The sequence below is a fragment of the Xiphophorus hellerii genome, chromosome 11 (genome assembly GCF_003331165.1).
Source record: "Xiphophorus hellerii strain 12219 chromosome 11, Xiphophorus_hellerii-4.1, whole genome shotgun sequence".
Classification (NCBI taxonomy): domain Eukaryota; kingdom Metazoa; phylum Chordata; class Actinopteri; order Cyprinodontiformes; family Poeciliidae; genus Xiphophorus; species Xiphophorus hellerii.
This window is the reverse complement of record NC_045682.1, coordinates 3153923-3181137: the sequence shown is the minus strand read 5'-3', so window position 1 is coordinate 3181137 and position 27215 is coordinate 3153923. Positions and strand designations below refer to the sequence as shown.

At 38.1% G+C, this 27215-nt stretch overlaps 1 protein-coding gene across 1 annotated transcript in view; it reads right to left on the bottom strand.

Annotated features, from left to right (window-relative positions):
- Positions 1–8542: 8542 nt before the first annotated feature.
- Positions 8543–27215, bottom strand: part of LOC116728708 (polypeptide N-acetylgalactosaminyltransferase 10) — a 97665-nt gene continuing 78992 nt past the window's right edge. Inside the window, exons 7-12 of the mRNA XM_032576988.1 lie at positions 22787–22904; positions 19370–19477; positions 15272–15493; positions 14913–15029; positions 12627–12776; positions 8543–11155 (exon numbers count right to left, since the gene is read on the bottom strand). Of these exons, the coding sequence (XP_032432879.1) occupies positions 10991–11155; positions 12627–12776; positions 14913–15029; positions 15272–15493; positions 19370–19477; positions 22787–22904 (880 nt within the window). The 3' untranslated portion in view covers positions 8543–10990. The remainder of the gene's footprint in view (positions 11156–12626; positions 12777–14912; positions 15030–15271; positions 15494–19369; positions 19478–22786; positions 22905–27215) is intronic.

Below are 27215 nucleotides of genomic sequence, written 5' to 3'. Positions count from 1 at the left end.
TATTTCTCATCCAACTGTCAATCTTCATTTCTTTTATGTTCTCCTCATCTCTCATTACAAGTTCCTTCGTCACTCACTTTGTGCTCATTCATTTCTTCACCCCAGCCCCTCTCTTTCATCCCTCCATCACTGACTCTTCCGTATTTCATCCTCAACTCCTGACATTCCTCATTCCTCATCTATCCAACTGATCACTAACCTCAGTCAACTCCTCCATCCCTTAACCCTGCCATCTTAGTGAAATCACTCAGTTTGAGTCTTCATCTCTTGAGTTGACCCCAACAAAATTTGCAGGGGCTTTTCGACCATAACATCTACTGACGTTTCTGAATCGTAATACCTGCCAGTGAAGTGGAGGTCAGGAGACATTTCAGGGCCTCAAATCTATGTGGAGCAGATGAATAGCATGTGAAAATCCTGACTTTTGTAAGCAAATGCATACAAAATGTTCAACCTTGGAAATAATCTTGTAAAATGTTTATGACACTTAGGCAAGATCACAGGAAAATCAGGCACATTGGAAGTAAAATATAGAGTTGACTGTGCTGATGAGGTCAGCATTGACCTATGATACCCTCATTGACCTACGATAGCGTATTCTAATGAGGACACTCATTAGGATACCCTAATCCTAATGTGAATACTCATTAGGATATCCTAATGAGTATTCTCCCAACTCATTAGGGGAGTTCTTTCACTCAATTTGAAAAAGTGGGAGAGTTCTAATTGTGTACACTTGCAAGTTAGGAGTCTGACTGGATCTTTTGTCCACGCAAAGAACCTTCTGAACTTCCCTGTTATGGAGTGGTGCCTTTTGTCACTTTTATGGTTGACATTCCTGAAAGGTCCTTGTGAGTGAAACATCTCCCTTTTTCAATGTGAAGTTGAGAAGTGCGAGTCTTTGAAATGGCACAAACCCCAGAAATCCCTAGCAACCTCTCCTACGGACAACATAATAAGAAAAAAAAAACATGATATGAATGAGTTTGACTTGCTCTTTTAGAAGCAAAGGTTAACATTTGCCTTTTCACCAATATATTTGAATCCAGGAGAACGAGAATGATGTAGGGTGATGGCAGCAACTGAACACACAAAAGTCTGCAGGAAACAGACTAAGGCTAGAAAATAGTCTTTTGCTGCAGATTTTTTTTTTTTCCTGACAGAGAAAACATATTTTCTTTATCCTCATAAAGTCTGATGTAGTTCTGAGTTTACTGGTTTGGTGCAAAGACACTTGCGAGCAGTGCCATCCCTGGAAGACATTTGTGACACAGAATAAAGCCTGGTCTGAGCTTCATTAGCCAAACATTTTAGTGGACAACTTCCACATTTACAATGGTAATAACAAGGTACAGATTATGGTGGTGTTTGAGTAGGTTCTTCATAGAAAGCAGAATCCAAAAACTTTGTGAGAGTCCTTGAAGATGCCCTGGCTTTTAAGAAGAAAGCATTCAAGTAACTGGCCCTTCCTGTTGGAACCGCATTCTGCAGTGAGACAAAGTTCCACTTTAGTCACCATGGATGCAACTTTATTGACCCGGGAATCCAGTGTGGTCCAGTGACAAAAGGCATGTCATTTGACAGTAGTGGAGACCACAAGCCCACTGGCCTTGTTGTAGGCCAGTAGTCCTGCAACTTTTAGACGTGTCTCTTGTTTTTGAATTAAATTGTGAAACTGCCTCCCTTGTATACAGTCAACGTCTAAAAGACTCTGCTAATGAGCTTCTATTGGAGCTAGGTGTGCTGAAGCAGAGAAACATCTAAAAGTTGCAGGTCAACAGCCCTTGAGGACTGGAGTTTGAGACCACTGCTCTGGGCAATTTGTAGAGTTTTACTGTGGGTAACAGGACCGTTGCTGTAAGACAATAGAAGACCTCCACTGGGCCATACAGACACACACAGGACAGAGTGACCACTTAACTCAGCAGTCATGATTTTGGACTTTAGAAATAATCTGGAGTACCTGAAGAGAACCCGCATATGAACATAAAGCAAGCATAATTGTGTAGGCAATATGTCAGTCACCCAAAGTCCAAGGAAAGACTTTGAAAGACTCTGAAACACCAGAGAACTACTGATCAGGTTTTTAAAGATTACAATAAAGTCTGGCTGCTTGCAAGGGAAATATGGACAAACGAAGAAAGCTAAGTTCCTTTTACCGTCGTTGGGTTTGTAAGGAAATGATTATTTCCTTCACACACCTTCATTTTTTTCCTTCTCAAGTCTCTTGTCTGACAACGGAACTGAATCCAAAAGTAATACTTCAAAATGGTCACAATCTCAAAAAAAATAAAGAAAAAAGGTCAACCGGCCCAGCGCCTCAGAACGGGATAAACAAACTGTGTCATTGGATCATCTTCCCTTTTATGCAGCCCAATCATAGTGATGTGTCGACCCGCAGAGAGCTACAGAGGGAGTGAATTATGGGAGACAATTGAATTGCCTTTTTCTCTTTTATAATGGTGCAGAGCCTAATAAAGAAACTTAATGGAGATCTTTAATGGAAGACTGTGCTAATGTAATAGCCTGATCTCTGTCCTAGTTACAGCTCATGAGTTTGAGGGAATGCTGATTATTTGGTAATTAACTGGGAATAAATATGAATGGGGAAAAAAACCACTGGTCTATGGAGAAACATAACCTTTGCTGATTAAAGTCTAGAGCACTCACATTTGCAATTGCAAAAAAAGGAAAAGAAATCCAGACACATTTTAATTAGGACTTTATAGCACCAGCACCATGCTTACTGAGATTGTGTAATCATGTCAAAGCTCCAATAAGACAGAAGCTATAAAATGTTCACCCAAACTCTGAACGCGCTCCGTCAGAGTCACCATGGCGAGCTGAGCGAGAAACGAATTGCAAAAAGCAATAATGGCCAGACAAAGAATGAATCACAGAAAACTGGAAAACTATCAGTTACCAGGCCTGCAGAGGGAAATATGATTATGGGATTAACGTCGGTGGAAAGTGCATTTTTGCACCATCGGTTGCAGAAGCGGTTAAAATGATACAAAGCCAGCAACAAGAAGCGACAAGAGAAGGAAATTAGGAAGCTGTGGGCACCAGACGTCGCCGGCAGAGTTATTTAGGAGACACGAACGCAGCAGGAATGAGCAGCCGCTTCGTCCACCTGCTGCTCTGGTCTCTGCTGTTGAGATGTCACAGCCTCTGTCAGACTGAAGGCAAATCAGATCTGCACAATGAAGGAGAAAATTCATTACAATGTCATCTAAGGCATCTATCTAGTGACATTGGGAAACAATGTTTCCATTATTTTCATTTTACTTAAATTTTTTTGTGAATTTAAAATGTTGCTTTAATAGTTATTTAAATGTATGAGAAATTGATGCTTACTGTTGTCAGAAAAGTGACAAAATATACGATTATCATGATTATCCACACATTTTCTGCATCTGCTAATGAGAAATTACTGTTAAATTACTGACATCTTACTTTATTGCACTTGTGGCAAACAACCCGATGCAGAAACAGGCCTGCTTTTGGTTATCATCCCATTTATCATGTAGACAATGAGCCGTGTTGCTGTAGTGTTGAAAGTATATCTAGCAGAATGAAAGGATCTGGTGTATCGCTATCCACAGATATACTTTTTTCTAAAGTGTTGTGCGCTGACTGGTTTCGTCTTGGCTCTTATTTTCTTTTAACAGGAAAACTAATCTCAGCGAAGATAAGATACTGATGACTCCCAGGCCAACAGAACCCCACTTTGAAATAATCTAAAATAACCCTTTAAATGATGTTGTGTTGGATTTCATTTTGTAAAACACACACGAGAGACGTTTCCTCCAAATATATAAACCTTTTTATTTTACAGTTTCAGCAAAATATTCTACATCTCCAGTTGCTCTGCACAGTTTGTTAAATATCTAAATACAGTTTTACAGTTTTAATCTCAGTAGAAAAAATATGGGATTTTTTTTTCCAGTTACAAAATGTACACAACATAATTCCCCCATGTAGGTGACATGCTGTGACAGGCTGACACATTAAAAACTCTTAGAAAACAAGCTGTTCCGCCAATTTCCTCTAAACTCGACATCCCGGGAGAAAAAAAATCAAAAATCAAAATAATAATTTGATGTTACAGTACAGATGAATGGCACATTCACAACAGAGTTTACCCTCTAATGTTTGGAAATTACTGAGCAAGTGCCAGGAAATATTTTGTGTAGTTAGACTGCTTTTATCCTGTCATTCTGAGTCATGGTGAATTTCTGCAGTTGCATTATATTAGTTTGAAGTGTTTCACCTAAATACATGAAAAATAAAAATAAAGTGGAAGTCAATAGAGACGTGAAGGTCCAAAAGAATGTTTAAAATGCACATCACAAGTGTAAAGAAAGAGTTCGGGGCTCAAATAAAACCTCCTGTAAACATAAAAGGATGCAGCAGTTTCATTTCCAGGAACTAATGTTCATGGAAGCTGCAGCTTTGGTTTCGGACTGAACCTCAGGAATCCTCTGAACCTGGTTTCAAAGAACTCAAATCGTCATACACTCTTAGTAATGAAACACAAACAGTAGCTGTTAGCATGAGGTTTGCATGAGAGTTGGTGGTTAATCAGAGATTGGCCAATAGAGCATTACTCAGCGAGCCTTTGCTTAAAGCTGCAGGGATAAAGGGGATTGGAGCATTTTTAGAAGGAGGAAGTCAACAAATTTGTCCAACTTTTATCCTTAAATGAGTTACTGTGGTGTCTGCACCAAAACCTGAGACTAAGCATCCAGCTCCTAAGCTTATAAATCCTTCACTGTCTGAGTTTTCAGTCAAGCTGTGCTGCTCACACTGCATTTATTTAAGTTTGTCTGCCTGCAGCTTAAGACTGGGTGTGAAGTTCTAACAGCAAGAGCAAATCACTTAATTATATGTTTTTAAGATATGAAAGAAAAGGGAATAAACCCTCAAGGAATATCACTTGAATGTCAAATGACTCAAAGTTAAATCATGTCTCCAGCTGTGGTTCTTGAACTGATGGCGCCCTGGGTGAGTCCTCCTCCTTACACATGCTCATTCTTTTTCTTTTGACAAATACATTTCAGATTTCCCAAATGAAAACTGAGATTTTACATAATTGTGTCTGTTGTTTTCATGGACGACTCAATTACAAGAAAGAGCATGAAAATGCTATTCTCCATTTCACACATAAAATGAGGATTATATAAAGAAACATAACACATCTAACTGAGGTTTGACAATGCAGATTACATTTTGAACCAGAGATGATTTAGTTCACATCATATTCCTTTTACAAACAGAATAAATAGAAATCTGCAATTTAAATACGAACTTCATCATCAATAGCCTCTTCAAGTATACAGCCACATTTTCATACAATGTTTGGAGGATGGCCAGGCTGATTCAACTGGTTCTGCAAGTTGCAATAAAAACCTTATCTGGGACAACTGATTGTTTAATTTTTTTAAATACTTGTGCCATCCCTTACAAATTGGCACCCTGGGTAATGAGCCACATTGCTAGATCAAATCAATGATTTGAGTAAGACGAGAAAAAAAAAACTCCTTGACTGTCTCATGCCTTAAATCTGATTGGAAAAATTCACAAACACAAAACAAAAGTTTGTTGATGGACAAAACAGGTTACAACGCTGCATAAACCAGTCATGGAACTAAAAGGCAAAACTGCAGTCAAGTTGTTGCAAAAATGAGGCTACAGAAAGTGAAAAAAGGATCAAATATCTTAGAAACAGTTGCAGCTTGTTTGAAGGTATGGAATAGTTAAAATGGGGACATAACAGACCTAACAAAATAAAACAAACGTTAAAAATAATGTGCACAGCTTTGCAAAAGAAGATGTTGCACACAAGATGAAGCTAATATAAGTGAACATAAGCCTGTTTTTTGTTGCACTAATTCAAAGACCACAGGGCGAGTCAAGTACTGGAGAAAATTAAAATCATAACATGGGACAGAGGGAGTGATGGGCAGGGGCGAAAGATGGAAAGGGATTTACACGTGTGAGTGTTCAAAAGACCCCAAAAACTAAATAAATTTTTAAAAAAAATTAACTGATTACTACTGTGCAGAAATGTGGAACAGGAGAATTTATAGGATGCAAACACTAGCAGAAAACTAATTTATGACATGCAGAAAACCTGACCAATGGTGGAAAGTGTGTATTATCAGAAAAGTGCTGAGGTGATTCAAAGGTAAACATTAAGTATTGGAAAAAATAAAAAATATATATTTTCAGTATTTTTTTCCCCCAAGGTAAATCATTGACAATGGAGTGTTATTTCCAAAAGTCGGCCCCATATCAGCTGCAGTAATGAAACTCAAACCATGTACAGAAGAGTCTGTCTCTGCTTTTCAGTCTTTAAAACTTCACAAAGTGAGTCTGAGATTTTTAAACTAAACTTACTGTTTGATTGTGATCCTCTGAAAGTTTTCATTGAAAAAGTAACAAAAGCGATACAAAATTGAGGCTCCTTTGCTCAGTATGTCAGACAGCTGAACTATCTGCACCGATTTGTCCGATTTCATATTGTCGGACACCAAACCAACAGCTGATGATCCCTATCCAGATTCCTGTTCAGTAAATCAATGATAGTCTAGTTGAGTACTTAACACTTTTTCCTTTTCAAACTAAAATATTTTGCCTCGAGTATCCACCACTCTACCAATCATTCACCTCTGTCCTGATCTGTCCAAGTGAACATGAGTTAGAGAACAGGACAGAGTCATGTGGCGTCAGGCTGAGAAAAGGTCAGACGCCTGCAGGAGTTTGGTCCCACTGGGTTGTGAGTTGGTAACCGAGCTTCTGCAGTGACTCAGTGAATCACATGTCACACCCTAAACATCTGATGATGCACGGATATGTCCAGACATGCCGCTGGAAGGTCAGGGGCAACTTCTGAACAGACTCAGCATTTCCACCAGATTTCAACGCTCCAGATATATTAAGTAAAACATTAAGTTCCTGAAACATTAGAAACTAGAATTTAAGAATACTCAAACATTTTTGAGTTTTCTTTTCTTCTCATTTTTCTCTGAAGTTAAACATGACCAAACTTTTATTGTGTTAGTTTAAGTTAGAATTGCCAAAATTATTTCTATTTCATAAATGCTAGAAAACTTGGTGAGAACAATTTTTTTAGAAATTATTTTTTTTGTAAGAAATTGACACAAGTCATACATTTTAAAACATAGTGGTCTGATGCTATATAAACTTTTGAATTTGAGGAAAGTTACAGAAAAAAATTCTAAAAAATGTTCTCACTATGTTTTCTGATATTTAGCAAAACTTGTTTGTGTCTTTTTTATTATTTAAATGTACATATTTGATTTCAACATTTTTTTTGTGCTTTTTGTGGGAAGGTCTGTACTGTCAACCCGATTCCTGTGTTTAGTCCATAAATCAAAAATATTCAATGTGAGAACATTCTGCTAAAACTGATGGTTCCTTTACAGAAGATTAGCACCACTGAAAGAAAAAAAAAAAGAACTGATGTTAATTTTAAGACTTTCAACCTTTTACTCATAATTCTAACTTCTCAGGATTCCAACATTAAAGTTAGAATTCAGTTTTTTCCCCTGTGGCATTAAAACTCTTCCATATTCATCAACACAAGGGATGACAAAAACAGTAAAGATCGTCTCTAAAACTAAAATTTTTGCCTACAGTGGATTCTTTAATAGATATTAATATGGTTATAAGTAAGACACTAAGTTAGTACTAACATGTCAGACAATGGGTGAGCTAATGCTACTTTGTATTTTAACTACTTTTTAACCTCATGAATACTAATGCATCAAGGTGTAAAGTATATGCTTTACACCGTGTTCCAAATTATTATGCAATACCACTGGAATACCACTGTGTCATTGGCTGCTATGGGCATGAAAGGGGAGAAACTCATGGTGTGGTCACCATCCTCCTCTGACCTCAACCCTATTGAGAACCTTTGGAGTTTCCTCAAGCACAAGATCTGAGGGTGGAATGCAGTTCATATCAAACCAGCAGCTCTGGGAAGATATTCTGACATCCTGCAAAGAAATTCAAGCAGAAACTCCAAAAAACACACAAGTTCAATGGATGCAAGAATTGTGCTGCGATATCAAAGAAGGTCCAATGTTAACATGTAACTCGGTCTGTTAAGATGTTATTGATTGAAATATTTTTTGATTTTAGTACATGTGACCACTTAATGCTGCACATTCAAAGAATGACCGTTTGCAGTTCTTATAATCTTATAATCCATAAAATATTTAGAAAATCTGCTGTGCATAATAATTTGGAACAGTGCATTTTGAGTTTATTTTTGAAAAAAACACTGTTCTCATGGGGAGCTTTGTTCAGTAAAATTTGATTTATACTGTAATAGTTCATGACTTGAAAATTATACTGACCATCATTTGCATTGACCATTTAAGAAAATCTGAGAAAATATCACTTGCATAATAATTTGGAACATGTTGTATTTTGTAGTTCAGATGAATATGGACGCCGTTTCAGTTGTCATTCTGGTAATTTAACAGAATAAATTTCCATCTTTTTTTGTTTTTGCTTTGTTTAAAATTCAGTTGTATTAAAGAAGTGCTGAGCATATAGTAGCTTGCAGAAGCTCTAATTCTAATTATTTTACAGTGTTGCTATTTTTAAAAAATGCTAGCAATAAGCTACAACAGCCAACAGCGAACAAAGACTTCCATGTTAGCATGGTTATGTTTGTTGGGTTTCAGTTATAAATAACTAAAGTTTATTGTTGTTAAATAATATCAGTGAACTGGATACAGAGTATATGAGCAAAGAAAGGATGACAAATTGTAAATGATATGAAAGTGAGCCACTTCCTTCAGCCTAGAAGCAAAGCCTGACTGCCCACCCTGTGCAAAGGGCTCTGATATGAAACGGCGTCTTTTGAATGTTTGCTGCGAAAACTGCTGGCGAAGCACAACAAGTCTTTTAGAGGAATTAAAAGCCTTTTCTTGAGTGTTTGCTTCACAGCTGATTGAATAAAAGTATGAAATAGTGCAGATGCATTTTCCTACATGAAGCACTTTTTTCTTATATAAATCTGTAAAAGCCTTTCTTCAGATTGGTTGATGTGTTCACACACTAAAAATTGTGAGTTTTTATTTGTAATTCACTTTAAAGGAAAATCAAGAATAAATATTTATTTTTCAGCATCTGATCAGAACAAATCCAGCAACAAAAAAAAAAGATTCTGTTTAGCTAATTGATGCATCTCTACTGTAGTTTGTACACACAGAGACAAACCACTTGATGTGAAGAAAAAAAAAACTGTAATGAAGCAAAATCATGAATTGTTTTTCATCTGATTTACTGGATCTTGGCAAACTGAGTTAGGAAGAGTGGAGCATCCCAGAAAAACCAAAAGGAAAACACAAACTGTATCGAGAACAAAGAAAAGAATTAAGGTGAATCTCAGAAAATAAAGAAAAATAAATTAACAGACAAAACCATCTAAAATTAGAAGGGTTAATAACCACCACCAGGTCTTTCTCTTTACCATTAAAGTACTTTGGATTGAACACAGGAGAGAATAAAGGACCAGAAACACAGCATCTTGCCATGATTAAGGCCTAAGAAAGGCTGCAGTTAACCTTTGAAGGCAGGAAAAACTATGGTAGGAAAAGCAATCTCTCTAGGTTTGTGCTTTCGGAGCGCGCTAACTTCGAAAGCTTCACAGGAGTCAAGAATAAACAGCGCTGCCTTCACTACACCGCAGGTCATTTTAGCTTCATTTTAAAGTCACCGAAGCTCCACTGTGACTGCCTGAAAGCTCTCTGTCGCTGTGAACACACAAAACCTTCTGGATTCCAACGAAAGGCACTAAGATTTCTATTCAAGTTTGTCTGAATCCCAGCGCTAGCTCGGTGAGGCCATCCGGAGTAATTCAGCCAAAGTGATGAATCAGCTTGGCTGGCGGCCAATCGGGCCCCGGTCTGCCATGAATCAGCGGGCCTGCCCGTCACACAGCCGGAGAACAAGACCCGCTGCTAGGCCGTCTGTGACGAGGTCGTTCCAGTGACTGAACTGGGAAGCAGCAGAGGACAGCTTAGGAACGTTTACATGTGGGGGAGACGACAGAGCATGGGGAATACATCCCAAGTTTCAACGTTGGGTTTGAACTCGGCGAGGGGCAGAACAAAAAAAACAAATGTGCAACGCTCTTCTGTACCAAGCAGGACAGATCCCAACATCAGATGGTAGTTGTGTTTGAAGAAAATAGAAGGCCAACGCGGCACGGAGACAAATCTGAGAGTGACTCATGGGTAAACGTTGGGAGGGCAGAGAATAAAGGGGGGAAACGAGCTGAGCGTGTGCAGAAGGTGGCAGTCTCGTCCCCTCGGTCTCTCTGTCAGCTCCGCTCATGGCGTCTCTGCCTGCAGACGTAGAGGAGAACCCATTTGCTGGCTGATTCTCGGAGTGGTTCTGCCTGGCTTCACCGGGTGTCAGGATGACTTTGGCTCAGCGCGAAGCCGTCTCCCTCCCCTCCCACAAGCTCCCCCAGGGAGGTTGTCAGAGCCGGAGAGACATAAGGGGATTTAAAAAGGGAGAGAATGGAAAGGGTGGGCAAAGGTGCAGTCAAGCAGGGAGATTGAGACGGACGGAAGGGCAGAGGCACATCGTGAGGACCAGGAGGCAGGGCGAAACAAGAAATAAGGGATAAAAGGGAGAGGGAATGATGAGGAATTTCGGGTAATAACTCAAAAGCAAAACCAGGAAGTGAGACAGACCCGCTGCCAAAGCACAACACCCTTAAGTCAGTCTTACACCATTAATCAGAATAAATTCTCTCCTTTAACTTTTCTCTACAATATCCCAACTTGATTTACTTCTGGCACCTTTGCAAGAAAAAAATAACACCCTTCCACACCCAAGCTCTAGGACAACAGGGAACGATCCTGTTCACAGCAGTAGCAGCAACGTTGGCGGCCGATTCCACGGCTGCACGAGTCCAGAGTCTCTGACCTGCACAGACTCAGTTCGTCCCGCGGTTAAAGTTCTCCAAAACTGTGCTGTTGGTTCTCTCAAACAGCCATTGTTGGCTGGGGGACGAGGGGTCACACGTGTTCATGAAGACCCGCCACTCGTTGGCGTTGCTGTCCACGCAGCTGTTACTGACGGGGTGATAGAGGCTTTTGTCCTGGAGAACGACAAGACAGACAGATCAGAGAAAAGAAGGATGGAATCAACTGATGGGTTTAACACTAGAATCCAGGTCTCAGATCTGTAATGACTATTTAAAATGTTCTTCAATTCTACAGTCTGACATATCAGGACGATGTAAAAATGACCAGTCTTTAGCATACAAGTGTGTGTTTGTAGATGAGATTTAAAGACTTTAGCATTGAGATAACAGAAGCAACTGTTGCTAGCAGTAGTCTGCTAGCAACTATGACTATAAAAAACATGTTCATTCCATTTTTTGCACAAAATCATTCTTAGATAATTAAATTTTAATCTGGTCAGTTCAGAATGAGCCGTTTGAGGACTCGGTCACTTTAAACCCAACTAAACTGCTGCTGGCCACGCCCCCAACTCAACATCTGCACATCTAAACTCACCTGTAAAAATTACTGCAAACAGATACAACCGTACATCTTTGAAAAGCAGAAGTGGAGCCTCCTGCACAACCAACAAGAATGCATCAAGTGGTTTCTGGATGGAAAGTGAACAACAAAACACTTGCTTTTTCCAGCAGCCGTTGTACAACGCATACAGCAGTAAAACCTGCTGACCAAATGAGCTGGAGCTTTGCTTGGGTTGCTAGGTGACTAGAAGGGCACCACTGACATTGCTAGGTGATGAGATGGACTCAACTGGGGTTGCTAGGTGAAAGGCAGTGGCTGCTGATTTGTGATGATACATTCTGGAAATTTTAGAAACGGCTCATTTTAAGGACACCAGAAAGCATCAACTTACCGCCAAAAACGAGCGGGCTGTTTTGTTTAGGTGCTTGGACTGGTTTCAGAAGCAGTAGAGACCCAAATGGAAATACAAAAATGTGTAGAATATGAATTTTGCATAATATGTCCCCTTTAATAAGTAACTACTGGATAGAATGAACTCTGTGGTGCATGTGATTTTTGAACCTGTTAAAGGAGCAAATGATTTTTATTATACATTGAAGCACTAACCCAGTGGTTCCCAAAGATTTTCTGGGCTCCCCTATATAGTACAATAAAATCTCCCCCAAAACAGAAAACAAAAATCAACTGGGCACACACATCGTTCAATCAGACATTAACCTATACATATATTTTGTTTTCAAACTCCACTGAAGTTTATTTTACACTTCAGGTTGCAACAAAAGACACTACAAACCGTCTTTACAGTAAAACACTTTTGTGTAACTGTTTTTTGTTTTTTTTACATACCGCTTCCCACGCCCCCCTCTGCAATGGCACTGCGCCCCCCCCAGGGGGCAGGCCCCACACTTTGGGAACCACTGCACTAACCCTTTCCATCTAAAGATGGTTGTACTTTCCTTTATACCATAACTGTTGACTAATTTAAGACTCAGACTAATCTAAATAAAATATGCTGCTTTCTAACAGCATTCAACAGAAAATAGTCAGCTTCATTTTTCCAGCTCAAGAAAGACAGTAAAGTACCTTCCTATAGCGCCACAGCTGGTTCCCCCTCATGCCGTGGCAGTCGTACAGCGTGACAGGACTGTGGTGGGAAATGGCATCGAAGCAGACCTTTTTGGTGTGCATGGGGTCACCCACCCGGATGTCTTCCCTCCAGCCAAACGTGAACACCTGCAGGGAACACAGACTTCATGTTGGATTAAAAGAGACAAATCAGTGGGAATCTGTAAAAGTCGGAAAGTTCAATAACAGAGTCTCAATCACACCAGAAAGTATTGCTTTGGTTCAGCCATTCCGGCTCTCTGACCGCTTCCTCGTTTCTTTTGTAGTGAACCAAAAAAGATCTGACAAGGACATCCACTAAACGGACCTCCTGTGATTTGCAGCAAATCCATTTCTCTTTAGCGCCAAAAACGACTCGCAACCATGTCACAAATTAAACTACAATACGTCTTTGGACAACAGCAATTAAACTGTCAAAGCCATGAAGTCGTCCAGGAAACAAAAGGGGACGTTCAATCCATTAAGATTAAGGTTGTATTATGAGCTCAGTTTAAAGAGCCTTGGTGTGACACGCGAGTACAAACGCAAGCCTTCTGAGACATGGGAAGGTAATGAAGTCTTTGCCTGTATGTGGCATTCATGTGTGTTTAGCCAAGGATGATGATTAATAAAGAGACAATAACAGTGGTGCAATCTATGGGGACAAACCTTCAACCTTCTGTAATGCCACTTTTAAATAAAACATTTGAGGTGAGAGTGACAGTAAGGTTTATTATAAGGATCTGGTCAGATTACTGCAACTCAATAACACCATGATATAAATAAAGCTGAAAGAATTAAAGATCCATGAGTACAACTTCCAATACGTTCCAACAGATTTGTTCATTATGTGAGATATAAAAAGGTGCATTTTTGAACTGGCCATCAGAAAAATATGAGAATGTGTAATGCAATCAGGAATCCTGATTTGTTCAACTCAGCAAACCAAGAAGATCTGCTGCCTGACTGATAAAAATCACTTTATGGGGAGGATAAAGGTCACAATAGAATAACAGCTGCATATATAGAGACATCTGATGAAGATGTTCTCTGTCTTTATCCAAATGAATGTTTGGTCAGACACCAATTAACTAATTGAACTACAGTGATAAGGAAGTCTTAAGCTGTTGAGGTACAGTCGCAGGGAGGCGAACATGGCAGAGATAAGAAAATTAATTACCTGCAGCAAATGGGATGAGAGAGCAGAGGCAGCTTAAAGTTCCCTTGAAATAACTTAAATATACTTAGTCACTGTTAGACAGAAATGATCAAGAAGTCTAATATAAATGCTGACCAATAAGAAGTAGACTAGGTACTCTTTTGTTATTATAACAAATATATTACACCATATAAACTAGAGCTATCATATCAAATCCACTGATAAAGACCCAAAATAAGATATTTAGTAATTATCAGTGATAATCAGTTTAATTTTATCCTGATTAAAAAAAATAAACAGCAAACATTTTCTTATTTTACCATATTATACCACTGAGGTATAAATACAGACCTGGTCAAAACCTCACATTCTAATGAGACTACGTATTAAATGGAGTGATCAGATGCAGTTTTATTTTTTGCAAAAGTATCTCTTCACATAATGTTTTTTTTTTTAACAACTAAAAACTTTCTCTCAATTTTTTATTACAGGTGAAGCTGTGAGAGTCCAGCTGATATTACCTGGTCTAATCCACAAACTGAAAGTTGTACAGGTTGTACAGAAATGTGTATCTGCACATTTGCAGGAATCATATCTGCAAATGTGCAGATATGATTTAAACCAGTGTTTTTTTGTGTAGGCGGTGAAAAAAGTTCCACCATCAAAAATGCGTGGCTGTTTAAAGGTTTTCCTTCAGGCTTCAGGACTGAAAGCACTGCAGGTTATTGCTGCCAGCCGTGCAGAGCTTGTTCAATATTGGCATTATGGGTGTGAGAACATCTTCTACACCCATAGCAATGTCTTCCAATAATCAAGAAAATATAAATATTTGGCCAGATTTTTAAGGTGAAGAAACAAGAGTTACAAACTGATCAATCCCACATTCTAACAGGACAAGGATAGCTAGAACTGGGTGCAGGAGGTAAAATTCACTACCATCCAGCTTGACGCAGATAACAAGGTAAAATGATTGGAAACATTGATTAACCTGACTACATTGGACGGATTTGCAAATAAAACTGTTTAGGAACTATTTTAAATGATTCAATGAGCCATATAAACACATACAAAATATAAACCAGTAAAATATGTTGGCTAATTCTTACCTGTCCATGACTCCAGCTAACATCAACTCGGCCCTTCACACAGTTCTCCAGTCGTATTGGACTCCCGGACACGAAGTGTTTGCTCTCCATGCACAGTCCACTGGCCACGTTACGGACCTGCAGTAATAATGAGAAAAAACTGTCACAAGCAAGACTTTAATCTGCAACAGTTCAAAATGCCCAATCACATGTACTCAATATTAGATTATTAGTGGTGTTAGAAGTAGTGAATAGAATGAGAAATGCATCATTCTGGTAAGGAAGCATAACATTCTGGTAAGTCAGGCAAACTAGCTTATAATTCAGTGTAGATTTCTTCGTCCTTTAGTCAACAAATCCATGAGTGGGATAAACTGTACCTCTCCCCACGCGGCAGCAGGGGGCTCCACCGGCGGGTAGTGTTTGGGCAGATCCCAGGCCACCTCATTCATGAACCACTTAAAGTTCTTGCAGTTGAGTTTGTTGCGCAGCTCCTTTTGTGTCGTGACGTCTCCGGCCGACAGGTGGCGGTACTCGGGCCGGCGCTGGTAGATGTACTCAGCGTACTCGTCCATCCACACCTCTGCTACACGCTTCAGGTTCTGGAATTAAAAACAGAATAATGTAATATTATTCTGGGGATCTTGATATAGGTCAGATTATTGTTCTTGTTGGGTCAAATTCAACAAGGAAATCATTTGTGGTCAATAAAACAAATGTTTATATTTTTATAGTACCATTTATATTTCACTTTTTTTTTGCATGAAACAAAACTTTTAAAATCCCCTAAAGGTTAGTCTCAGTTCTCCATAACACACCGAGCACCTGTAGGCAGAGGTACCAAAATTACTAGCAAAAATATATTAATACAATGAAAACTTCCATGCATGCCTCTTCCAATGTGGTTTCATTCTGAAATTTTTGTAAAGTAAGAACTACAGCTAAAGATAATTTTCAGTTTTTAATCTATATGCAGTAACTGCTCCATAGATAAATTAGAGATTAAACTAATTTGTCATTTAGTGAAATAAGTATTTGAGCCCAAATGATTAGTTCAATTAATCGATCATCCTTTCAGCCCTAAAATTAGTTTTAAACAAACCGAACAACTACAGCTGTTGCACATTTGACACATTTTTAAAATGAGCCGTAAATGCACAGGTGAGAATAAATCTCTTGCACAATAGGAAATCCAACCATTTGAAGCCTTGTGGGTGTAAAAGCTTATTGAGACGAGCGGCTCCTGAAGTGTGTTTGCAGGTCTGGGAGAACGCGCTGGTACGTTAGAGCTACGAATGATGAAAGGAAGAATAATCTGGGTTCAGCGTGGCTCCCAGGGAGGAAGAAGCACATCTCCTTCAGCCTTCAGAGGTACAGATGTTTTGGGAAAGCGCTTCCAGCCACACACAAAGCCCCGCAGCACGGCTCATTGCCTGCAGCGAAACTAAAGCTCCGAGCTTCTTCAGGTGAATTTGAGTGCAGCGGCTGGTTTTCCCGGCAGGCTGAGTGCATTCAGAGAGTCCTGGGATCCTCTGATCCACACAGGACCCAGACTGCCAGGGAAGTTGTCCTTTTATTCAGAACCACAGCACCTGCTGAAGGGACTTCCTGCTTCTCCCTTGCAAGCAGGTTATGAGAGAATTACAGGAGAAAGACGATCCCTCTCCGAGAAATGCTGAAAAAGCTTTATAGTGAAATAGGATGAAAAACCCCCCCACCTCCAAACATTTCATTAAGAGATGCTCCAGGAGGGGGAAGACACAAATATTAGCGGTGCACTGATTGCAGTTTCCCAGCTGATCAGAAAAGCCTGACCTACCGATTCTGTTTCTGGTCGATGCTGATTTTCTTCTCTGAAATGTAGCAAGAAAGTTGCTGAATTGGTAACAGTGGGGTGACAACTAAAAACCCGCAGACAATCCCGGTACGTGGATCTGTCAGTCAAACCTCTCTCACCGCAGAGCAAAAGAAGACAGTGATTGACGTTTAGATTTTTGCCGATGAAGATAAGATCAGCTTCACATGTAAATATCGACCAAGTAAGATCTCCCAAAATTAAGGAAATCTGGGCCTAAAAAAAATGCTTTTCTCTAACACTTTTTCTTTCTCTTGTAATGCTATTATTACTTGAATGTGTCTTTAAAATTACCAGAACATACATCAAGTCAAGCGAAAACTAAACAGAAAGAGTGTGTAAACACACTTTCTAAAATGATCTAAGAGGAAAACTTGAAAGACATTGTGAAGTTGTTTATGCATCTCTAATATGTTTCATCTTCTATTCAGTAACATTTTAAGTGCGACTGGTAGAGTTCATAACTGTTACTTTTTCTCACAATGCTTGTTAGACACCAATTGTTTCAGATGCTGTTGTGTCCCATTGTTCTTGAATATGCTTTTTATTTACCACAAAATCATTAGGTTTTTATTTCATGAATACTAAATAAATTCTCATACGCTGAGCGACTGAAGGCAGCTCTCCACTGTGTTTCTAAAGTATGCCGAATGTGGTTTTTCATTGTCTTGATGGGAAACGCATGAGCCAGATGTGTCCTTGATGTGTCCTCTAAAATATCTGCTGGACTTCTCTTCTCTAATGCTGCCCTTGCAGAAGTGGAAATCTGCCTGGCCATCACAGAGCCTGGCACTGGGACTGACAACAGGCTGGACGACCTTTTTCCTCCTTGGACTGGAACACATGGCATCACTTTACTTACAGAAATTATGTTTTTCCATCAATAGTTTCATCAAGTCAACATAAACGCATTTTATGCATGACGAAATCTGAAGTGTCTCTGGAATGAATATAAATCTATATTGCAGTGTTGGATAAAGGCTTAACACATTTAATTCCATGTTGATGTGTTTTCCTTAACTATTAATAATTAATTAGACTTGCTGCAGAGTCGTGTCAGTGACTGGTTTGAAGCCTTGGCCTTTAAAAATACTCAAACTTCATCATGTTCTTTTATTTAACGAAGTTGTTATCCCATAAATCGGTTTTTGAGGCACAGTTTTCTGAATCTTGACTTGTTTTTAAAAGCACACAAAATACTTTCACTGCTTTTGAGACAAATTTTTAAAATCTCTCTTAAACAGTCCCTAGCCAGGGATCATTTTTGACTCCCGTTTATTTTGTTATTTGCAAACCAAAACTTGAGCTAATAACACAAAGAATTAAATACTTTAAATCAATTCTCTTGTGCCATTATGGACAAGTAACATTTGCACCGTTTACACAAATTTCTGCACGAATGAACTTTTTACACCTTGTTGCAGCTCCAGATGTTGGCTCTGTTTGATCAGCATTCAGGCTGTTCCATCCAGACACAGCAGCAACACAGGTCAAGAGGTTCAGTCATGCATTCAGCAGAGCACAACACAGAAAAGTGTCTGAATGAGTCATGCATAGTGAAGAATATTCCAATTCAGGCCAGATGAACATTTCTCAACACACTGCAGTCAGCATCATGTGAGCTAATTATTAGAAAATATTAGGTTGCAGATTATAAACGGAGAGGTTTTGACGCATGTTTGAGCTAAAAGCTGAAGCACGTCGCTGTTACAAAATACCCAATCCCACTAAACATTTCCTACTATGTTTCAAGGTTTAGTATAAATCAGAAATGAACAAACTGCCCTGGCCTCTCTCAATAAGCAATAAATCAATTAATCACATGATATATTAAAATGGGGTGGATAATTTCCTTTTGCACGGTTTGTCTTTTTTTTCTTTTCTCTTTATTTCTACCAAAAACTGTGACAAATTGCATTTTTTTTAACAACTGCAAAAGTTCTTAAAGTTTTCAATTTGTAAAACTCTGGTCTGAAAACTACAATTAACAACATAAAAGCTATTTTTCTACTTTTTGCAATCAATCCATTTTAATGTATGTGAAGCATTATTAACTAAAACTCCACAGGTAGCAGAATTTAGGACAGTACCATGTTTCTGAGTTTAAAACTTTAAATTTTTACCATAAAAATGGCACCAAGTCTCAAAACTTTTTTGCCACGGGAAATCTAAAACTAAATCCCTCCTACAGCCTCCTACACGTTTTGAACCTCTATAGAGTTTAACTTTTCATTTTTATCCATTTAAAAAATATATATATACAGTACAGACCAAAAGTTTGGACACACTTTCTCATTGAATTCAATGAGAAAGTTTGTCCAAACTTTTGGTCTGTACTGTATATATACAGTATATGTTTATATTAGTGTTCTTTAACCGAAGCAGCTTTGGTTGCTGCAAAAGCAGAATGCACAAAATAATAACATTTATTTTCTTTAAAGTTTCAAAGGACAACATTTGTAGACAAACATTCCACTGCTGGACTTTTATGTCCAACATTGGATTATGATATCGACATAAACAAAGCCTAAACACACAGCTGGAGATTAAAAACACATTGTCTAAACAGAGCTCTCTGTTTATCTGTTGACATCAACGTGTCATTAAATGATGTGGATCTTACCCTGGCCAGGCTGACGCCTCCTGGAACCTTATATGGGACGTATTTCCTGTAGATATGTCCCACCCGGGAGCAGGGGATGTCCTCCATCCGACCGCCACACATCCACACCTACAGTGACATGACGAGAGGGGGAGTCAGCAGAGATCTGTATCAGAAAATGTTGTTTTGGACTCGGCTTTATTTGTGCATCAGATTAGAAAAGGTGAACAGATCAGAGATGAAAGACTAAACAGCACCGCAGAACAAAAAGAAAAGTTAACTGGGGTCAAATTCAAAAGAATAGATTAGCAGGACCAGAAGGTGACTGCATGGTGTGATGGAGCAGAATGTTGGCAGCATGAGAGTTCTACGAATCTCAATGTGTGATTCCGGTGTTATTATAAAGGAACCCTCCAATTACACACACAGCTTATGAAGAAAAGTCACTTGTGCTTAGAAGAATTGGAGTCTAGAAATGGAACACTAATTGAGAGAAAAAGAGGCAGCCTTGAAATGCGCACTGAGGGAAATATGAATTTCAGCAGCAGGGACTGGCTGATGAATTAGTTTTAAAAAAACTGTAAACTGTCAAACCATGTGAAAACCATCAGACAGGAAAAAAACAAAAATGCTACAGTAACTACAAATGTCTGTATACAGGCATTTTTCTGTTTATTCTTCAATTCTACCTTTTGGTGGAGTTTAAGATAATGCATTTCTCCTACAGGATGTAACGTAACATTTGAATGAAAATGCTGTGACTTTAATAACTGTGTTTTATAGAAAGGGCTTCTTTCATTCATATGAAGATTAAAATTCAACCAAAATTTGCTAAAAAAATATTAACTCATGATTCATTACATAGAAAGCCATGCATTTCTTAGTTTTTAATTGCATCCCAGCTTTACTTCTTAAAGTGCTGTTTATACACTGCAATAGCAACATGTGTTTCTCAGCTCTGCAATAATGTTTAAACTCAATATAGGATACTTCTCATCCTCTTTTTTTCTAAACTGTTCATTTCAAGCCCTTTGCTAACACAACTTCTGGGTGATAAAAGAAGATGCTTCACTGGGCCACAGAACTACAGAGTCCCAGTTGGCACAAATCAAAATCAGCTCAGTCTGTGAATCTGTAGGGATTATTTATTAGGTTGCCCTTTACAATTTTTGCCAACAAATGTACAAATGTAACACTTTGAGTATCTCAAAGCTACGATGCTACCAGAATTCCAAAACCGTAAAGGAATTGCTGGAGCATTTTTTACCCATGGCAGCATATCTTTGCACAACACAGGTTCAGTATTCGTGGATTGATCGATTCGTGGATTTTCCGTAGATTGTGACAGTACCCCAAGAATGGAGATAAGGAAACTGTATATTAGCTTCGTTGGTAATACCAAGATAGTTTCCACTGAGTTTATTAATGTATATTAAGGTATGTTAACAGGCATCTATAAGAATTTTTAGAAATGGTCTCAAATATTTGTGGCTTTTAACCATCTCAGAATGGTTGTGGTTTTTAACATCTGTGAACACCAGGGGTCCACTTTAGTGTGATGGTGTTTTAACATTAAAAGCCATTGTGTGTATGTGGTGCATTATAAACACACCTTTGGAGCAGGTCATTATTAGGACATGTTGCAGCCACTTCAGATCTGAAGCCAACATGCTGATATGATCATTTCTAATAACTTAAACCCTTAGAGATTCTGTAACAATGTAATATTTTGAACCTTGTCCAAGCCCATCAGTATTGCTTAAATCGTCTTTTTTATGTTGCACTTGCAATAAAAAAAGCAAGTGTTGCATCTTTAATCCAATAAAGTAGGGTTAAAAATCTATATACAATCTTATTACATTTCACAAATGAGCAAGCAGTTTAGGCTGCAGAGCCAAAAGTTAATGGAAAAATAACAATAAAACAGCACAAAATGATCGGTCATTGGCAAATGCAATACTCTCTTGAAGCTTAGATTCTTACTTAGGACAACATATCAAATGTAGAACCTCACAAATGAATCTATTTTTTAAAAAGAAAAATCTCTATTCTCTTCTCAATCTCACTTACATCTTAAAAGTGGATTGAACGGAAGGGAAAAGCCTAGCTTGGTGATGTTTCTTTGAGATTGTGTTTGAGTGGATTACACAAATTTCATTCAAAAGTAAATCATTTGCAGTAATGTAAGTTTTGTGCATGTTGAGTCAATTTTATTCAATTCCAATAAGCAGCAAATCATCAAAGAGGCAAACATTAGAATGAAGAAGCAACAGAAATTCAAAGACGTCTGACAGCAAATTACATTTTTGACAAAAGGTTTCTACTCCATAAATGCACAATGTAGTTTAAAGAACAACCACAACAGCATCACACTGCGGCATATGTCCAATCAAATCCACCTTCTCAGCCGTGGCCTTTGTGCTTAATTGAGTGAGACGACAAAAGTCCTTACTCGCTCGAAGTATAATTGAATTATTGTGACGGGCCGTTGTGTCTGTTTGTCCGGAGCTCACTGACAGAGGCAGCCAAGACGAGTCGCAAGCAGTTACAGAATAATTCATGCTGAAGCGCCAGACAAAAACATAATCTAATATGGAACTCAGAGCATGATTAATGTGGAAGCTCGTCCATGCGATGCTTTGTACTCCAGTCGAGAGCAGAAATCATAACAAGGAACGCTGCGTGCTGCTCAACAAGTCTTAAAGGTTTTTTATAAGATGTGGATGAAATGCTTAAATATTCTACAAAAGAGATTCATTTCGTAGAGCTGTTTAGCAAAACTTGTGTGAAAAGATTAAACCAATAACAGCTAAACATAAACGATGCTATAAATGCTTCTTAGACTGGATGGGAAGCCATTCCAAAAACATACTTTCATTAAGAGAAAGAGAGGGAGAAAGAGAGGGGACACTTCCTAATGCCCCTATTTTCCTCAAATTTGTGGTACTGGCACCTTTAACCGCCACCGAGTTGCAAATCAAGCTTAAAGCTTCCTTCGAATTATTGCCTTTCCTTTTCAATTTGGCATGCAACCAAAATAGCTCCAAAGTAATGCTGCGAGCTTTGGCTTCACCACTAATTTCCTGATGTTTATGTCTGTAGACATTCATTAAAATTCAGTCAGTCCAAGGATCTAAGTTAAGTGCCTTGAGATAAACACTTGATGCCATTTAAGCTAATTCAGGGCCCACAAATGGTGGAACATGACATGAAAACTGATGGATGTTTCACTTTTTTACCATTATCATTGATTAATTTTTAGATGACTAAAAGGAAACCATTACACAGAACGGACGCTCCCAGCCCAGATAATAGGAAAAAGGTAATTATGTAAATTGTGACAGGCATAAGTACACTGTCACTGCTTCTCAACATAAAATATATTCAGTGTTTGTCCACACCGCTGAAGCGGCTCTTTGTAACTATATTTCTATTTACCTTGAAGGAGATCTCATACTGTTCTCCTCCCCAGATCTCCAGGCCGGTGTCGTATCCTCCCAGCTCCCAGAACCACTTCCTGTCCACAGCGAACAGTCCACCTGCCATCACCGGAGACCTGGAAGATGAAGACAGCTGACAGTCAGATAAAACAATACAAATAGAAAGCAAAAGAAATACTTCAAAAAAATAATAATAATAAGGTAATAGCTATTTCCTTTTACTTTTTTCAGCATTTTTTGCATTCAAGTATAAATAATTACTCTAAACTGAGTAGATTATTGAATGTAGGGATGATTTGTTGTTACTATGCCAAGAGAAATACTAAAATAAATTGGGATAGGAGTAAATGCCACCAGTGGAGTAAGAAAAACAAACCTGCTTTAATATTTTCCCATAAGATATATGTTCCTAGTCCCCTTCAATAGCACAATAACACCATTTTGTCAAATTTCTATCAGTGATTCACCAGTCCTGTATTGACTTCATCCAACACTGGGGAATGTGGTTAAAAGGTCCCAGGCCTCAAGGGACACAAAGGCTACGTTCACGCAACAGGTCTAGATGCTCACTTCCCATTTATTTATTTTTTGCTGAAATCCAATATTTTTTTCTTGCATTTATGATGCTAATTAAACCTAACCTTACGTCCCCAAAGTGAAGAAGAAGAATGTTGACGTCACACAGCAGCGCACTGCTTATGGAAGTAATGACGGATGCCACCGTCTATAGATCGCTTTTAAACTTATTCATTAATGGGAACTGACTTTATTGTCACAAAATCATAAGTCGAAGGAAGCTAATAAAAGGAAGTAAAACTATAGCAAAGACCTATTGTCTTTGACTGGAACGTCTGTAGAGAAATCTGTTTGGATGTGTAGTCGGAACCAAGAGTGGTGGGACTGTGATGTGATGTGCTGCACTTCTTTCAACATTTCATAATTGTGACGCATGTCTAACATCAATGACATGAAAGTTGGATAAAATGTGGCATGACTGTTCAGACTGCAGAGGCTTTAAAAACAATCAGACATGCACATAAATTTGTACCACATATGGAAGTGGCAAAGATCAGCTTTTCTCTGGGTGAAAAAACTCGGAATTGGGCCATTCAGAGAAAAAAGTTTAAAAAAAGTCTAACATAGGTCGCATTTGGGCAAAAAAGCAGATTTGGGACACATTTAAATGAGCAATATGGTTGCCCTGGAGTTTCCTACCATTAAATTGCATCTGAAAATAATAAAAAAAGAATGTTATGGATGTATGAGACATGTTTCCTGATTGTTGATGAAGCTTTCAAGGTTTCCATATTACACCAAGTCAGACTAATGCATCTCTCTTATTTTTAGAGTTTATGTGATGTATGATAAATTGTGTACTCTAAAATGTTTCTTTAAAACTCAGCTCATCCAATGTAGTGCTTCAGAATGTGTTTTCTTAATAGCACAGCTCCTATCCAAAGTGCAGTCATTGGAAATAAATTGTGGTTTCTTTGATGAGAAATTTTAAAAGCTTTCTGCTTGTCTGAGCAGTGTATCCTGTTATCTTTTCTATTACAAAATGGAACAGAAGAAAAAAAAATCTATAAGGTCTTTTCTTATTTTCTACTTTTACCCTAAACTGGAGAGATTTTTTTAAGTAATCCCACAGTTTTCATTACTTGTATAATGGTGATAGAGATCATGTCACTGGTTTTGATCAATAGAGACATTCCTCTCCTTGATAGAAAAAGTAGTGGTTAATTTTGCCATGAGTAGAAGTGCAGTAAGAGCATAGATTCTTGATTTTAGGGTCTATCTGGGAAATTTAAAGTGTTGTTTAAAGTGAGGTGAATCTAAAATATTTGAAAGAAAACGCAGCTTGGGAAGCTGAAATACCTAGACGCAATACTACTTGATTTGCACCATTTTCCTTGGCGCTAATTGGTTATAACGTCAAGAGCGGAGATGAGGAAAACTGTGCTAGCTTCTGCTCACACAGTTTCCACTGATCATATTAATGCATTTTGAGGTATATTCGGTGTTTGAACAATTATATTAGTTTACAGCATTTTCAGAGGGCATCTCAAGTATTGGCAGATTTCAGCTCCCTAATATACTTGTGTATATACTGTATATGTATGCATCCTATATACATACACGACATATGTGGCAAGTGGAAAGGAAAACACTCTTAGCATCCCAGGATATTCATAAAATCCTAAAACTATGCACATTTAAATAGGAGGTATTATGTAGTGAAATCATTTAAGTAGAAATTGAGGCCCTTAAATTATATGTAATTAAAAACTATTTATTAGGGTTTGCTAACTGCTAATTAGAACTTTAAAGAAGTGCTGCTCATGTTCAGAAACTAAGACCATTAGGTCTGACTCAGTAACACCCAATTAAAAAAAAAACCTGGAACCAATAAGAATTTAGTCAAACAATGTTCTTCAGATGTACGCACAGTGGGAACAGTCTCTTTTTTTCCAGGTACAGAATGTTCTAAAAATCTTCACATTTGACCAGTGGTGCCATTCAGGAGAGCTAATTTTCTGCAGAGATGAGTCTGCTCTTTGAAAAATGAGACAGAAGCTGAAGACTGATGAGATCTGCCTTTACCAAGACCACGATCTGTTACATCGGTCTCGCCTACATGTCTGAGGTTATTTCCGAAACGCTGTTTATTTTTCAATTTATCCGTCCTCTCCTCCCTCCCTGCGTTTTGAACAAAACATCTGTATACATGTTACAGACCCCTCACTGTTAGGCCCAAATTGCATATTTTCTCTCATCTTTCTACGAATCCTTACATATTTTCCCCATTAATTTAAAGGCAGCATAACAGAGAGTCAGCCAGCTTTCGTTTGTCCAATGAAAGAAACCTAAATCAAACATGATGGTGTCAGAGACACACATCGTCCCTCGAGACTGAAACACAACCAGACACTTTCCTCATCGTCGGGCGACAAACGGTAAACAACGCTGGCTGCAAGGGGAAACAAGGAGGAGTGGTGCGTTGTGTGTGAACTGTGTGGTCATGTTCAGTGGAGTGTGTGAGCCTAGCAGAGGCATTGCAGAGACACTGTGTGGGCACTGATTTGTGGGGTGGAGATCGTTAGCTCTTGCTCACCGGAGGGAAAAAAAAAAACACAAACACAAACACACTTTACCTCCCAAGAGTTTTGCAGAAGCAAACACAGTTTCTTTCAGGGAGATTACTTTTCACAAGGCAGTATATTTTAACTGTGTGCAACATGATGACTAACATGAACATGTTTAGCTGCACTATAAATAAATAGAAAATCCCTATGGTATATTAGCTTCAGGAAATTAAAAAGTCTTAATAAAAATGAGAAAATCTCACCCAGATGACAATTTGAGTCTGAAAAGCATGTTTCAACTTTGATATTTATGTTGTGTCATTAAAATTCACTCTTGTTTTTCCTATATGTACACTAAAATAATATGTTAATTCTTTTACTAAAAGAAGTAACAGGGGTAACGTGTTACTTCTCTTAATAAAAGGAGAAACGCATTACATAATATTGCATTCATAAGTTTAGGGCCCAATATTTGGTACTATAATGGGGATTGTTAATCATGCTGAATAATTATGTGAATGTAGAAAAGCTCACGGCCACACTGGCAACCAATGAAACTAAACATGTAATTTCACAATTGTTTTTTGTTGTGACCAGAATTCCTACAAGTTTCTCTATGTTAAATTTGAGACTTTTAGTGCAGATTTTTTAAAAAAGATTTAATTATTCAGTTAATAATCTACATTTATTCTACTTCAAATCTCAGTAGGTTAAACACAGTCCTTGTGTTTAACCAAGGATTGTTTACCAAATCTGGTAAATACTATCAATGAATGTCACCAGTGCATTTTTATTTTCAAACCAAAATAAAAAGAATGATGGAAATGCATTTAAGGATCGTACTTAAGGAAGGAACGTACTTACTGAAGAGACAAATAGAAAAAATCTAGAATGAAGTAAAGGAAATCTGGGGGCTTTTTAATTCTTAAATTATTATTATTAATTACTAAAATATAAGAATTTTCATTTAAAATATACTTTAACAACATTTTAACAGAAACAGCATTCAACTGTAAAAAAACACCTTTTTATTCAACATAGGAATGTTAGTTTGTTTGAATAAACAGTAAGTCACTTCGAGTTTTTTTAACAGGGGAAAGACGGAAAGAGTCGCACAAATGTGGCAAAACAGAAATAATGAGTAAAAACATCCCGACTTAGTACTGATAATAATGACGATGAAACAAAAGTAAATACATAAGCAAACTAGATGTTCCTGCTGCACTCAAACACAAACCAGAAGCAAATATGTTAAAACAAAAGAAGAATCGTAGTTGTTGGGTGGTTCTTGTGCGACTGCTCCCACTTGTTAAATATTAAATTTAACAAATTGAAAGGCCGAAC